The sequence below is a fragment of the Nothoprocta perdicaria genome, unplaced genomic scaffold (genome assembly GCF_003342845.1).
Source record: "Nothoprocta perdicaria isolate Ctin4 unplaced genomic scaffold, notPer1 scaffold_138, whole genome shotgun sequence".
In the NCBI taxonomy this organism is placed as follows: Eukaryota; Metazoa; Chordata; class Aves; order Tinamiformes; family Tinamidae; genus Nothoprocta; species Nothoprocta perdicaria.
The window spans coordinates 1,109,301-1,122,108 of NW_020454516.1; the positions used below are offsets into that span (position 1 = coordinate 1,109,301).

Below are 12,808 nucleotides of genomic sequence, written 5' to 3' on the forward strand. Positions count from 1 at the left end.
CCCCATGGTGTCCCCAGCTCACACACAGTGCCTCATTGTCCCCACAGTGTCACCAGGGCCCACGCGTGGTGCCTCAGCACCCCCGTGGTGTCCCTAGATCACACATGGTGCCTCATTGTCCCCACAGTGTCACCGGGGCTCACCCATGGTGTTTCAGCACCCCCATGGTGTCCCCAGCTCACACACGGTGCCTCAGTGTCCCCACAGTGTCACCAGGGCTCACCTGTGGTGTTTCAGCACCCCAATGGTGTCCCCAGCTCACACACAGTGCCTCAGTGTCCCCAGTGTCACTGGGGCTCACCTGTGGTGTTTYAGCACCCCCATGGTGTCCCTAGATCACACATGTCACCTCAGTGTCCCCACAGTGTCACCAGGGCCCACATGTGTTGTCTCAGCATCCCCACGGTGTCCCCAGCTCTCACTTGTCGCCTCAGTGTCCCCATGGCATCCCAGCTCACATGCGGCACCTCCGTGTCCTCACGGTGTCCCCACACCTCACRCATGACACCCCAGTCTCCCCACATGGTCCCCACARCGCACACGTGGCACCTTGRTGTCCCYATGGCCTTGGTGYCCCCAGCTCACACACGGCACCTCAGCATCCCCACGGCGTCCCTGTAGCTCGCAAGAACCACCTCGGTGTCTGCACAGCTTCCCCACAGCTCTCATGTGCTCTCAGTGTCCCCCCAGTGTCCCCAGCTGTCCCCAGTCACCCCCACATCCATCCTCCCAGACCCCCTCAGCACCATCCTTGTGCTCACGCTGTCCCCTCAGTGTCCCCATGGCTCTAAGCGGCCCCCCCACGTCCCCTCAGTGCCACATCCCCCAGCCCCTCCGTGTCACCCCCAGTGTGACGAGCAATTGCACAGGGGCAATTGCAAGRGGTTCAGGGAACGTTTAGGTTGGGAAAAGGGGCTGCGTTTCAGGGAATTTCTTTGGCATCAGCGAAACACAGCGTAGCAGAAAACGCACTGCAAAAATAACCAGCCCCGCATTCGCGTTGCAACTAGACCGGACTAATGAAGCAGACAGACTGACGGGGTGTGATTGGGCAATAATCCCCACTTAATAAAACTCTTTTCTGTTTTCCAGGCTCAAGGAGAGAGCGAAGATCCCTATCCCATGACTGGCATCCCTGGGAATTAGCTCGATGTAAATAAGTAATAGCAACAACAACAAGTAATTATGGCCACAGCCGCCTCCAAACGCAATGCAGAGTCTTAACTTGTAGCTGCTCACACACAGCAATTTGATTCAAAATGCCAAGCATATTTCTATAGATTTTTTTTCCTGATACATATATATTTTTTGAGSAACATGTGATTTGTGAAACTCTGCTAATGAGCATTACATAAAACTAGGATTCAAAGAGAAAATAGAGACCAGAAATTGTTTTTTTTTTTTCTATTACTGTTTTAAAAGAATCCCTCACAAAAAATGTCATTCCTTTCCTCCTTTTGTTTTCCTCTCCCATTCTCTTTCAGTCTCACCTTTTTTCTTTTCACTTACCGTTAGGAAATTCTAAAATGAATATAGATCTATGGAAGTTTTATTCYCTGTTTCGGTTGAGAAAAGATTCGRAAACCAAACATAAATGCCAAATGTCCTAGTATGGATAAAAGCTCTTTGCYGGGCGATGCAGACTGGAGATGTGATTTTAAGCTCCTCTCACAGAGCTCACTTKGGTCTCTGAAGTGAGTTTTGTCCTGCCTTTTTGCACAGATTGCATTATCTGTTATTATAGAAAGAGCTCTACAAGTCTCTCGGGGACATTGGGAAGCCACCCAATAATTCCTACCCCCAGGGACAATCGGTTCCAGTTACACACGTCACAGCAAGCGCCAGTCTCGCCTGGTTTTGCACTTCAGTGATGGAGAGCAAGAAGAACACGTGAAATCAGACGAGCCATCCGTAGAGCAGAGAACAGCGCGAGTTAAACGGAGCACCCGCCCTCGCCGCTCGTTCCCCACGGAATGAACATCATCCCCCCAAAATTAACCGTTTCCCAGGCCCCGTGAGAGCCCGGGGTGGCTGCGGAGATTAGCGCTGAAGCCGGCGGGGAGTGCTCACTGATCCCGTGGGTTGTGTTTTCATTTCGATGCTTCCCAGGGAACGCGTGTGCCTGTTCCCGCTGTCCATCCAGCTGGCTCTTCTAGACAGGGAGGCTTCACTTTTCCCTAGAGGGATTTGGAGATTTTAGGTTTTTGTCTTAGAAATCCAGAGGGCTGGAGAGCTTCTTCAGAAAACAGCAAATCGAAAGCAGGGAAAACCAACCAAACAAACAAGCAAAAATGGGGAAAAATACCCATTCCTCTTAAAGAAATACAGATTTCCTTCTTCCTGGGGTGAGCAGAGAGCAGGGCAGCCCCTGAGATGCAGCCTTCACCGCTGGCCAAGGCATGAAGCATTCCCGATGACTTGCCATCAAGTTCTGCTTGATAGGGTTTTTTGATGGTGTATATTTGAAACTCGTCCTTCAGTAAAGGCAGCGAGAAAAGCCTCGACATCTGCAATGGGAGCCCTCTCTGTTTTAGGAGAGCACATCTTATTTTCAGCCATTTCCCCCCGGCTAAAATCCTATTTTTTTCTGGGGAATTTATCTAGAGAACTGTGAGGAAGAGTTTCCAATTCCTCTTTCCTACCGCTCACCCATTCCAGTCGTTAACATTTACCAGGATCTTGCGGAAAACCAGACCCTTGGGAACAGGATTTATGTAACTGCCTTTTGCCACCTAAACATTCAACGTTAGTCTCAACTAATCTTGTTATCTCTGCCATCAAAGTGACATGGAAGGTCACCCGCTAAAGGGGACCCAAAACAAGTGTCTAAGGCACCACTCGCCCATGGGGGCACCTTCCCCTCTGCTCAGTATGGAAAAGACCTGGGCAATTGGCTCAGGACACCCAACYTTGGGACAGGTGAATTTGGGCCCATCCAAACTTACGTCGCCATCCCACTTACAAAGCAAAGCAGGTCCCAAATAACATCATTATTTCCCTCCCTTGCTGACTTCTTTGCATCTCATACCCCCCTTACAAGCTCCAGATGATTCTTTTCTTTCCCTCAGCACAGATTTAACCCAGCACTTGAGCAGCACCCTGCTTTTTATTATTTTATTTCATGTTCTGTCATTGACCTCCAAAATATAAATGCACCCTGAGGACATCCACATCTGGAGCTAGACTACAGAGCTTGGCTCTGTATAAAACCAACCCCCTGGAAGACCAGGGCCTCTGGAGAAGGCTGCATTTGATGGAGAGGGCTGCTCACCCTGTCACCAGCTGACCTGGGGACACCTTGTGCATCCCCGGGAGCGTTTGGAGCTGGTGGCACCAATGGCCCCGCTGCAGCCCTGGGGTTCTCTGCAGCTCTCAGGGGCTTCCTTTGGCAAGGACGTTATCCCAGGCAGATCCGGGTGCTGCGGAGCCTCCTTGTTCTCCTCAGATCCCTCCGGCTCCGGAGGCTGGGAAACGCATCCCGTGACTGCTTCAGTCCGGAGGAACTGGCTGCTGCCGGTGGCTCCACGTGCGTGCGGATGGGGAGGAGGGAGGCAGATTAAAGGGCAGGAAGGGCTTGGGTTTGCCTCTTCCTTTTTCCAAGGAAAGCTTCAATGAAGCTGCCCCGAAACAGCCCGGCCGAGACGTTCCGGGCAGACGGCGGCGGCCCCGGGGGCCGGGGGCCTCTTGCGGAGGAGAACACATGAAAGCGCGGGATGGGGAGAGCCTGCTTCCCAGGCGGGAGAGCCTGCTTCCCGCCGGCAAGGCGCGGGCCCGGCGGGAGCCTCCGGCGCCTCCTGGCTCCCAGCAGGACGGCTCYGCTGGGCCCGACATGCCAGGAATTTGGCCAGGCTCCAGCCCACACGTGTGCTGGGCTGCCCCCGGCAGCAGCGCGTGTGCCGGCGGGATCCTCTGCTCGGATCTCCCTTATCCCTCCAGTTCTTCCCTTATCCATCCACGCGCAGTGATCCGGGCTGCTGGAATACACCCCAGCGCGGGACACCCCGGATCACAGACACAACCCACCGAGAGCCAGCGCAATGTGGGGTCCCACCAGCATCCTGGTGCGCAAACTCCCCAGCTCCCAGCCCCRTCTCGGGCATCAGCACATGCGGATTCATCCTCTTTCCAAGGAAGATTCATCTTCCTTCCTACCGAGGCTCTCACGCTTGGTCGGAAACATTCGGAARGGGGGAAAGAGGCTTTTGAGAGCACATTTGCTGACAGCAGAGGTAGGCAAGGCGGGTTGCAGGTGTCACTTGACCGCCCAAACTCCAACAAAACATACCCTCTGCAGACAGGGGTGGTTGATCTGCGGTAAATATTTAACTTCATTCTCCAAAGGCGCATGCGGTTTTACTGTCAAGATGAGAAATATTGACAAATAACCCCCCCGTTCGCCACGAGGCTCCTGTGAACGGCCCTGCAAACCAAGCGGAATTGCACTAGGAGTAACAACAAAACTGAGCGCGACCTAAAGCCCTAGATATAATAGAGCGTGCAATGTGTATAAGAGCAAATCCTATGGAATATCGCTCAAGAATCCAACCCTCTGCCACTCAGGTGTTTGTTGTGAAGCAATCCTTGCTGTTTCGAAGCCTTCCGTGCAGCTTCCCGCTGCCCGGTTGCTTTCCGACCCCTCAGCCATCAATTTTGCAGGCTAAAGGATCCCCGGTGCCGGCAGCCGCCGCTGCCATCCGGGATGCAGGGACCTCAGGGCTGTAAAAGCCAGCAGAAACTGTAAAGACCAGCGTGCAAACACAGGCGGCCGGGGCCTGTGGCCGCTCGAGCGGCCGCGGAGGCGGCGAGGTGACCAGACAGAGCAAACAGCAGCGCTCCGTGCACGGGTGGACGTGCAGACGGCTCCTGTTTCCCTGTTTTCCTGTATGCTCCTGTTTCCCTCAGGCCCCTCTTTCAGCACCGCGTTGCTTTGCCCGGGATTTCCAGCTGYGGGGTTGCTATGAGGGCTATAACTCTTCCTCATGGGCATCCCGCCCCCAAAAGCCAAATTTATCCCAGACTGGTGTAAAAGGAAAGGACTGGTGAACAGAACAAGTGGCTGGCCATTCATGCCAAGGTGCAAGGTCTGTATAMACCCCTTTTAAATGAGCCACGCTGCCGGCCGCTCCTTCCCTCCTGCACCTGGCCAGCAAAAGTGCTCCAGCTTGGCTCATTTGCCAAAAGAATCCCTAGGTTTTGGGGTGAATGGCCCAAGATTAGCCGCCCATGCAAGCATAATGCCACCAAAGACCCACCACGGCTGCTGTGTCCATGAAGGATGCCTATATATTTAGGGAAGTACTGCAGCATCCTCACCTCATTGGCCATCTTCCAGTCCCATATTCCATCCCTGCTTGCAGAGGGGATATGGCATTTGCACCCAGGAGATGCACAAGACCAGCACGTCCATGGAGAAGGGTTGAGCGTTGGAATTCCTCTCTTTTATCCTAAAAAAAAAAAAAAAGCATAGAAATGGGGAGTAAAGGCAGAGAAGGGATTTTGTCTATTCATACCCATAGGGAGATCGCACACTGTTTGCCTTAGGCAAGAAAATAAAGAGAAGAAGCCTCCCCGAGAGGCATCCAGGGAGCTTCTCCCCATGCCCCATCCAAGTCACATAATAATAATAATAATAATAATAATAATAATAATAATAATAATAATAATAATAATAATAATAATAGTATAGTAATAGTAATAGTAATAGTAATAGTAATAGTAATAGTAATAGTAATAAAAGGTATAAGCACATGTTCCTCACTTGCCCCTGGATCTGGAAACCATGTGTCTAGAACTCTATGCCCATCTTCCTTGAATTTGGTCAGTGAGTTGAGGATGGGAGGGAAGCAGCAGGAACAGACACACACAGGGACGCAGCCCCAGTGGATACAGCTGGTTTCCTTGGGACAACACAAGCAGATGCGTAAAAAGTTGCTGCAACTTTGTGGAAGGAGGAAGCTAAATCTTCGCAAAGTGGAGGAGAGGAAAGACATGGAAACACTTAAAGTACTGGAACAAAACAGCCGGGGGGCTGGACCAGGAGTCGCTCAGGAAGGAAAAAAGAACATTGAATAACCAAGTTCAGCTGAAGCAAAACCATAGAAAACAAACTGCTCGTGCCAGGAATTTGGGGAGAGGGCCAATGTCGGGAGAGAAAAGAGCTCAGAGAGCTATTTAGTTCAAGCAGCACCAGAGAAGTACATCTGAAGAACATAGCGGGGAGGCGAGTGTTGGGACTGGCCGGGATGAAAAGAGCTTGGAAAGAAAGGAGGGGAGGCAAAGGCGGCTCTGCAAGCGATGGGAGGGAAGCGGGATTCTCAGGCAGCGCTCAGGCATGCCGGCTAAACGCAGCCTTGCGAGCGCGGCACGATGCTTCATCCCGAAGGAATCCCAGATCCCAGCGACAACATCCCCGGCAAACAGGGAATGCCTTGGGGGCACTGCGAATGTTGGGGCTCCTGCTCTTGCCCTCCGTCACCCCTTCCAAATCCTGCTTTTCCCGGGCAGGCGCCGCCAGGGCTGCTGCTGGCCAGGCAGGACGGGGACCATGGGGCACATGGTGACGGGGCCACCGGGGCCTCCCGATGCCCACGCGAGCAGTGGGATGTTAATTAGAACAGCAATTAAACGCTCGAACCCTGCTAGGACTTTGTCTGCAGCRGGCTAAGCGTGCGGATGCCGCGCGGGTAAGCGTGCCCTCTGTGCCGCTTCTGATTTAATCTGATTTTATAAGTCTGATTTAATCCTGCTCCTTTATGACTTACCTTAATTGTGCTCCTTTATAACTTACCTTCCTGGCTTAATCGGCCCAAGCAGCAACGAGAAATAAACACAGAGAGGAAAGCCTGGACTTGTGCAGCGGGAATCCAGCCGCCCTCGCCAGGCCGAGGGGCTTGTGCTGACCTGGGTCCGAAGGGGAACACAGGGAAGGCTGCAAAGSATCCTCAGCACCACCTAAAGAGGGGATGTTCTCATGGTGAAACCTTTTTTTATCTATTTCCCAACTATTTTTTCCTCCCTACTTTTTTTTTTCCTCCCTACTTTTCAAAGGGAATAGGACAACTGCTCCCCCCAAGTCTGTTGCAAACGCCTCTGTTTTCTTTTCCCTCTCTTCTCCGTTTTCCTTTCCCTCTCCCCTCTTTTCTCTTCAAGCTGCTTTTMAATCTCTGGCTGCTAGATAATTAGGTTGCCACATTACACTCAAACGGGCTCAGCCAAACCGGGTAATTGCACCAAGAGCAGACTGAAAACACACAGTGCATAGGGGACGCATTTTGCCGGGCRGGATAAGCAAGCGGAGCCCGTCGGCTGCGCGTGGACCCACAACTTGGGGACAACGGGGACATCCTGAGGCCCCCAGCCTTGCCCGTGGGACTCGCGTGAACCCCCCGCGTGCCCGGCCTCTGCGACCCACAGCCTGCAGAGGGTCGCAGCAGCGCCGATTTACAGCAATTTGGCCTGCAAGAAAGACTTGGAATGAGCAGAGCCCCGAGCCGGGCATCTTCCGACTCCAAAGGAAGGGAAGTGCAGGGGAAAATCACTGCAACACATGCAAACCACCCTGTGCATGTCCCGCGATCCCGTGCGTTAAGCCGCGCGGTGACCTTGTGCGGGACGCGCRGGGTCCGTCCCCCGTGCGCTCCCGCCGCGGCCTCCCGAGCAAATTCACCCTGTGGAAAAGCGAGGGCTGGAATGTGCAGGGATAGCCACGCTACGGTGATTGCAGAGTGCCACCCACCGTCGGGCCGAGAGATGGCACCGGCCGCCATCTCYGGAGGGCTCCGGAGGGCTCCGGAGCCGCTTCTCCGGCCGCGCYGCGGGTGCTGCGTGTCCCCCCTGCAGCCCTGGGGCGCACGGAGCCTCCGCGAGGCTCCGATCGCRGCGCCGCCGGCTCCACGACACCCTTGGGTGCTGCAGAGCCCCGAGGCCACTGGGACAACCCGAGGGCCGTGGATGTCACCAACCTGGATAAAATCCGGGCCTTCCCGGGACAAGGCAACTCTCCAGTCCCGTGGGAGAGGGCGAAGGGAGCCCCGATCGTCGCAGTCTTTGCAGTGCAGGATCATCCCCTGCTTTGCTCGGCAAACCTTGGGTTGGTGTCACGCCTGTCCGTGGCCATCCAAGCCCCCACCTTTCCATGGATCCAGCTCCATCCTGGACATATTTTCCCTTAGACCTCCAGGCTCCAGGGCTTTCCGGCACTGTGTGCCCGGCATTTCAAGGAAGTGACCACTGAAGCCTCCCCACCTGTACAGGTTCCTTTTGGGCATTATTTTTATTTGCTCGGGAAGCCCAGTCATTTTTATGGCCACTTTTCCTCAAAAAAAAGTTCATTTTCCCCCCAGCGGGCACATAAACAATCCCGATCCCTCGGGGCGAGCATGTGGCGTGTCCCCTCTAATCCCCGCTTAGCCTAATTCGTTCCCTGCCTAAGAACAAAACGGGGCGAGATTCCCTCAAGGAGCCCGGATTAGGTCCCCGGCAGCCTCCGACACTCCTGCGGGATTAGACTCGGGAGAAACCCAGGAGTCACTAACCCCACGGCYGCCCAAACACCTAGAAAATCCCCGCCTGGAATTGCGCCGGGAGCCGGGCCGAGCCTGCCGCAYGGGGCCGCCTCCAGCTGCTCCTGGAGCAAACGAAGCTATTTTTAGGATCTGGGAGGACTCGGCCGTTTTACTCCRCTCCTCGGGCTTCGTTGTTTTTCTTCTCTCCTCTTTGCAACCCGGAGCTCTCCGGGAGATCCACAGGAGCAGCCTGCGGATTTGGCGTGCCTGGAAGCGGAGGTGATCCTGCAAAAYGAACCCCCCTCCTCCGAGGAGAGGCTGGATCTGTGCACACACAGGGCCTTGTTGACATTTTTCCATCAAAACACTTTCCACTCTCCCTTTAATCGATGTCTTCTCTATTTTTTTTTCACGGAGTTTTGGCAGGAACGCGTTTAACGCGCGCTGTTTTTTTCCAGCGCATTACGCACTTGCGCTCCAACGTGTTTTTGGAACGGCGACAAACATCCAAGCCCTTTTTTTTTTTTTTTTCCCCCTTTTCCAACAATATTTGGTGCACGGAAGCCCTTCCCACCCGGCTTTATCTTTTCATTCCCCGCCCTTCCCGGCTCTTCCATGCTCCCYTGTGCTGGGGAAAGGGAGATGTCCCCAGCATCGCGGGGCTCCGCGGAGCCTCCGGAGGCCGGCGCATTGCTGGGCTAGGAAGAGCCAACGGCACCGGTGCTTCAGCCTCCAGTAAAGACGCTTTCTTGAGAGATATTCTACTGTTTGGCGCTTTTCSATCTCTTTTTGTCACATGGGAAGCAGGGGAGCTCCCTCCCTAAGCTCCGTGAYGAGGCTCTTCCTGCTCTTCACTTCTGCTCTTCCTTTCTGCTCTTCTGCCCTTCCTTGCGCTCGCATTCGCCTCCACGGACAGACACGTACGGAGAGTGGCACTTTCCGAGCGGCAATTCCGCCCATTCTGCCCCCGTTGAGGGCAGCGGGATCATTGCCATCATCCCTATTCCCGCAGCAGGCAGCCCACGGGTCCCATCCCGCGGAGCCGCCGCACACGTCGGTGCCCTGGGAGGAAGGAAGAGGCTGTTTCGGGAATTCGGGGCCATCCCAGGAGCCGGAAAGTTGGACTTGCTGCATCACAGCCCCTGGAAAACCTGCGAGACTCAAGTCTGTATCATCTATAGTGATAAGAAAAAAAGCATCAGGGTTAGAGGCCAGTGAGACGGAGGCCGGGGAAGCCCTTGGGGAAACCGAGGAGTTGATTTAGTTGATCTCCTACACGGGACCACGTGCCTGGATCCCACATCAAGTTCCATGCAACAAGACCTTCCTCATGCAACAAGGTCTTCSTCTTGCAACGAGGTCTTCACAATGCAACAAGGTCTTCCTCATGCAATGAGGTCTCCGTCCTGCAATGAGGTCTTCCTCATGCAACGAGGTCTTCCTCATGCAATGAGGTCTTCACAATGCAACAAGGTCTTCCTCTTGCAACGAGGTCTTCACAATGCAACAAGGTCTTCCTCATGCAATGAGGTCTCCGTCCTGCAATGAGGTCTTCCTCATGCAACGAGGTCTTCCTCATGCAATGAGGTCTTCACAATGCAACAAGGTCTTCCTCATGCAACGAGGTCTTCACAATGCAACAAGATCTTCCTCATGCAATGAGGTCTTCCTCATGCAATGAAGTCTCCCTCATGCAACGAGGTCTTCTGCAGTGAAGCTCCTGGAGCTGCCTGGGTGCTGTTGAACGCCTCCTGGGATTYCCTGCATCGCTGTTTTTAGAAGATAAGGGTTCTTCTAGAAAAAAAATATAAATTAAAATTAAAAAAATAAAATAGGAGAGAGCTCTTCAGACAGTTAGAATCCAAGAAAACCTCCTTTGGTCAGCATTGCATCATCGATGTCCAGCCTCAKCTGGTCCAAATATGGATGTTTTCGGTCAAGTTTTGCATTAAAATTCCTGTCTCCAGTTTGCTAGCAGCAGGACTGAGTAAACTTCCCAAGGAAATATGCATTTTCCCACTCCTTTCCGAGCAAACCAGCTCTAATCTGCCCAAAGCTCATGGCCGCTTGCAGAACTTCTCCGGTTTATGCGGATATTGCTAGTTTTTATCAGGAAACTTGGATAGTTTATTTAAGGTGTTGCTGACAAGAAGGAGGCATTTCTGGGCACTTTATTTTCTTTTAAAGCTTGTCAAGTTTTTGCTTTTATTTTGGAAGCGCTTGTGCGCCCAGCAGCTGACAAGCCCTTTCCAGCTCTATCGGCTTGTCCAATAAAATATATTAATTTTCCCTACGGCTGCAATACACTTCTTGGATACACCCTTTGGAGGAGCTTCTGCCGGGGCTCTGTGGAGGCCCTGGGCTCCTCTGGAGCTTGAGCTCTCCCTTTTGATCCCAGCGGCAGCCTCGGGAAGCATAAACTGCTCCTCCCCAATAAACACCTCGGCCTTTGTTTCCCTTTGTTTCCGTGGGGCTCCTATCTGGGATATTGCTTAATCTTTCCTGTGATCACCCCTCCTGTGACTCCAGGGACCCTGCTGGCCTTCCCGGCGCTCATCCCAGCAGTATCCCTGTTTCCCAGGCCCTTCCCTGGCTTCCTGGAGTTTTTGGGATGGAGCCAGCACCCCGCAGGTCTTTCCATGGGCCTCAGTCGGAATCTGCTGCTCCGGCAGCTGGAGCAACATCCACATTCCCACTGCAAAGACCAGCCCTTATTCTGGTGGGATGCAAGGGCTGCGAGGAGGTGGGAATGGCCCCTTTTATCCCAACGGAATAGGTGACAGATCTGAAAGCAGCTGAGTTTATCGCAGCTTTTAATTTAGCAGAAACAACCCGCTAATGTGGGCGCCGAGCAGATGGGTGCCGCCGAAGCCAGCCTTTTGGGAAGCATTCCCGATTTTTCCAGGCTTCTCAAGGCCTTCCCATTACTCCTGTGGAGTCCCCTCGGGATGGRCAAGGGCAGGAGTGAGCCAGTGATTCCCCCCGCTGCCTTCACAGGGTTTTATGCAGCATTTCCAAGTGCTATTCCAGCCCCAAATCATCCTAATACTTTGCTCCTGTCCCGCTCTTCCATTGGCAGCTACACGAAGAAGGATCATTCCCTATGGCAAAGAACAGCTGGCCCTTCGGCAAAGCCGGCAGCCCCCGTGCCCACCGGGAGCTCTGGAGCTCCTTCCCTTTGTGCAAGGTGACTTCGAAGGAGAAGAAATCCAGAAAACATATTCCAGCCAAAGGAAACCCAAAGCGGAGCAAGAGGCTGAAGAATCTCATGACCTGAGTGTGGGATGAGGGGTCTCCTGTCTTTAAAAACACGAGGTTTGAGTCTTCCTCGGTTCCTGTGCCCGTTATTCCTACCCGTGCAGGGTGCCAAATCCCCCAGCTGCCGCAATCCGGCTCCGGAGTAGGCGGCATTCCCGAGGCGCAGGGCCAGACATTCCCGATCCTGACCTTGCGGAGTGCCCGCTCGGGACAAACTCCAAGGCCCTGCTCCCGCCGCRGAGCCGCTCCGGCCTGCCCGAAATGGCCGCTGTGGAAAAACTTCCCGGAGAGGTGCATTGTGCTGCCTAAAAATAACCGCCTCCCTCCATCCAAGCCCCAGCCCTCSGGAGAGCGCGGAGCAGGATGCGGGGAGGAATCCTCACGAGGGCGACATCCCGGCGCGGGGCGGCCGCTGCTCCCGCGGCTGCCGGCGCCGCTCCGAACGCTGCCGGCTGCTTTGCTGCTGTTGGTGTCGGGGGGCAATTTGGGGTTCAAACGCCCCCGGCCACGTGCGGCACCCCGGGTGGGATCCGGCTCCGGAAACGCGGGAATCTCGCAGCTCCAGCATTCTGGGGAAGACAAAGTGGAATAACACAAAGCAAAAAGCCCAGAGAAGCCCCCAGTGAATGTTTCTCGCTCCAGASCAAGCACAGCTTCTTACTGGACTGCCGTGAAATCCCGCCTTCTTCCCGATTTTTGGCCTCTGCTTTTTGCTTCACGCGTTTCCCACGCGAGCCATCCCACGGAGCCCGGGAGCGGGCGGCCACACGTGAGCCTGTGAGTATGAGACAGCAGAGAATCCCTCCCGGCAGCTCGTGCTGGGATTATCCTGACCCCGGGAAAAACCCCTATGGGCTCCTGCCTGCCAGGAGCCCCTAAAGAGACACAAATGCACCAGAAATCGGGCACTATCTGTTCCACGACACACAAAATGGATGTRTTCTTCCCTTGCTTGGTGGTTTTTTTGCAAATCTAGAGCAAAATAGAGCCCCTATCAGCCCGGAGGTGGCCGCATCCCACCCTGGGGACCGCAGCTCGCTTGGCAC

The 12,808-nt window shown here is 54.1% G+C and overlaps 1 protein-coding gene across 1 annotated transcript in view; it reads right to left on the reverse strand.

Moving 5' to 3' along the window:
- SLC1A4 (solute carrier family 1 member 4) overlaps window positions 1–5,335 on the reverse strand; it is a 22,613-nt gene extending 17,278 nt beyond the window's left edge. The window contains exon 1 of the mRNA XM_026033968.1: window positions 5,314–5,335. Coding sequence (XP_025889753.1) covers window positions 5,314–5,318 — 5 coding nt within the window. The 5' untranslated portion in view covers window positions 5,319–5,335. The remainder of the gene's footprint in view (window positions 1–5,313) is intronic.
- Between the last annotated feature and the right edge of the window lie 7,473 nt (window positions 5,336–12,808).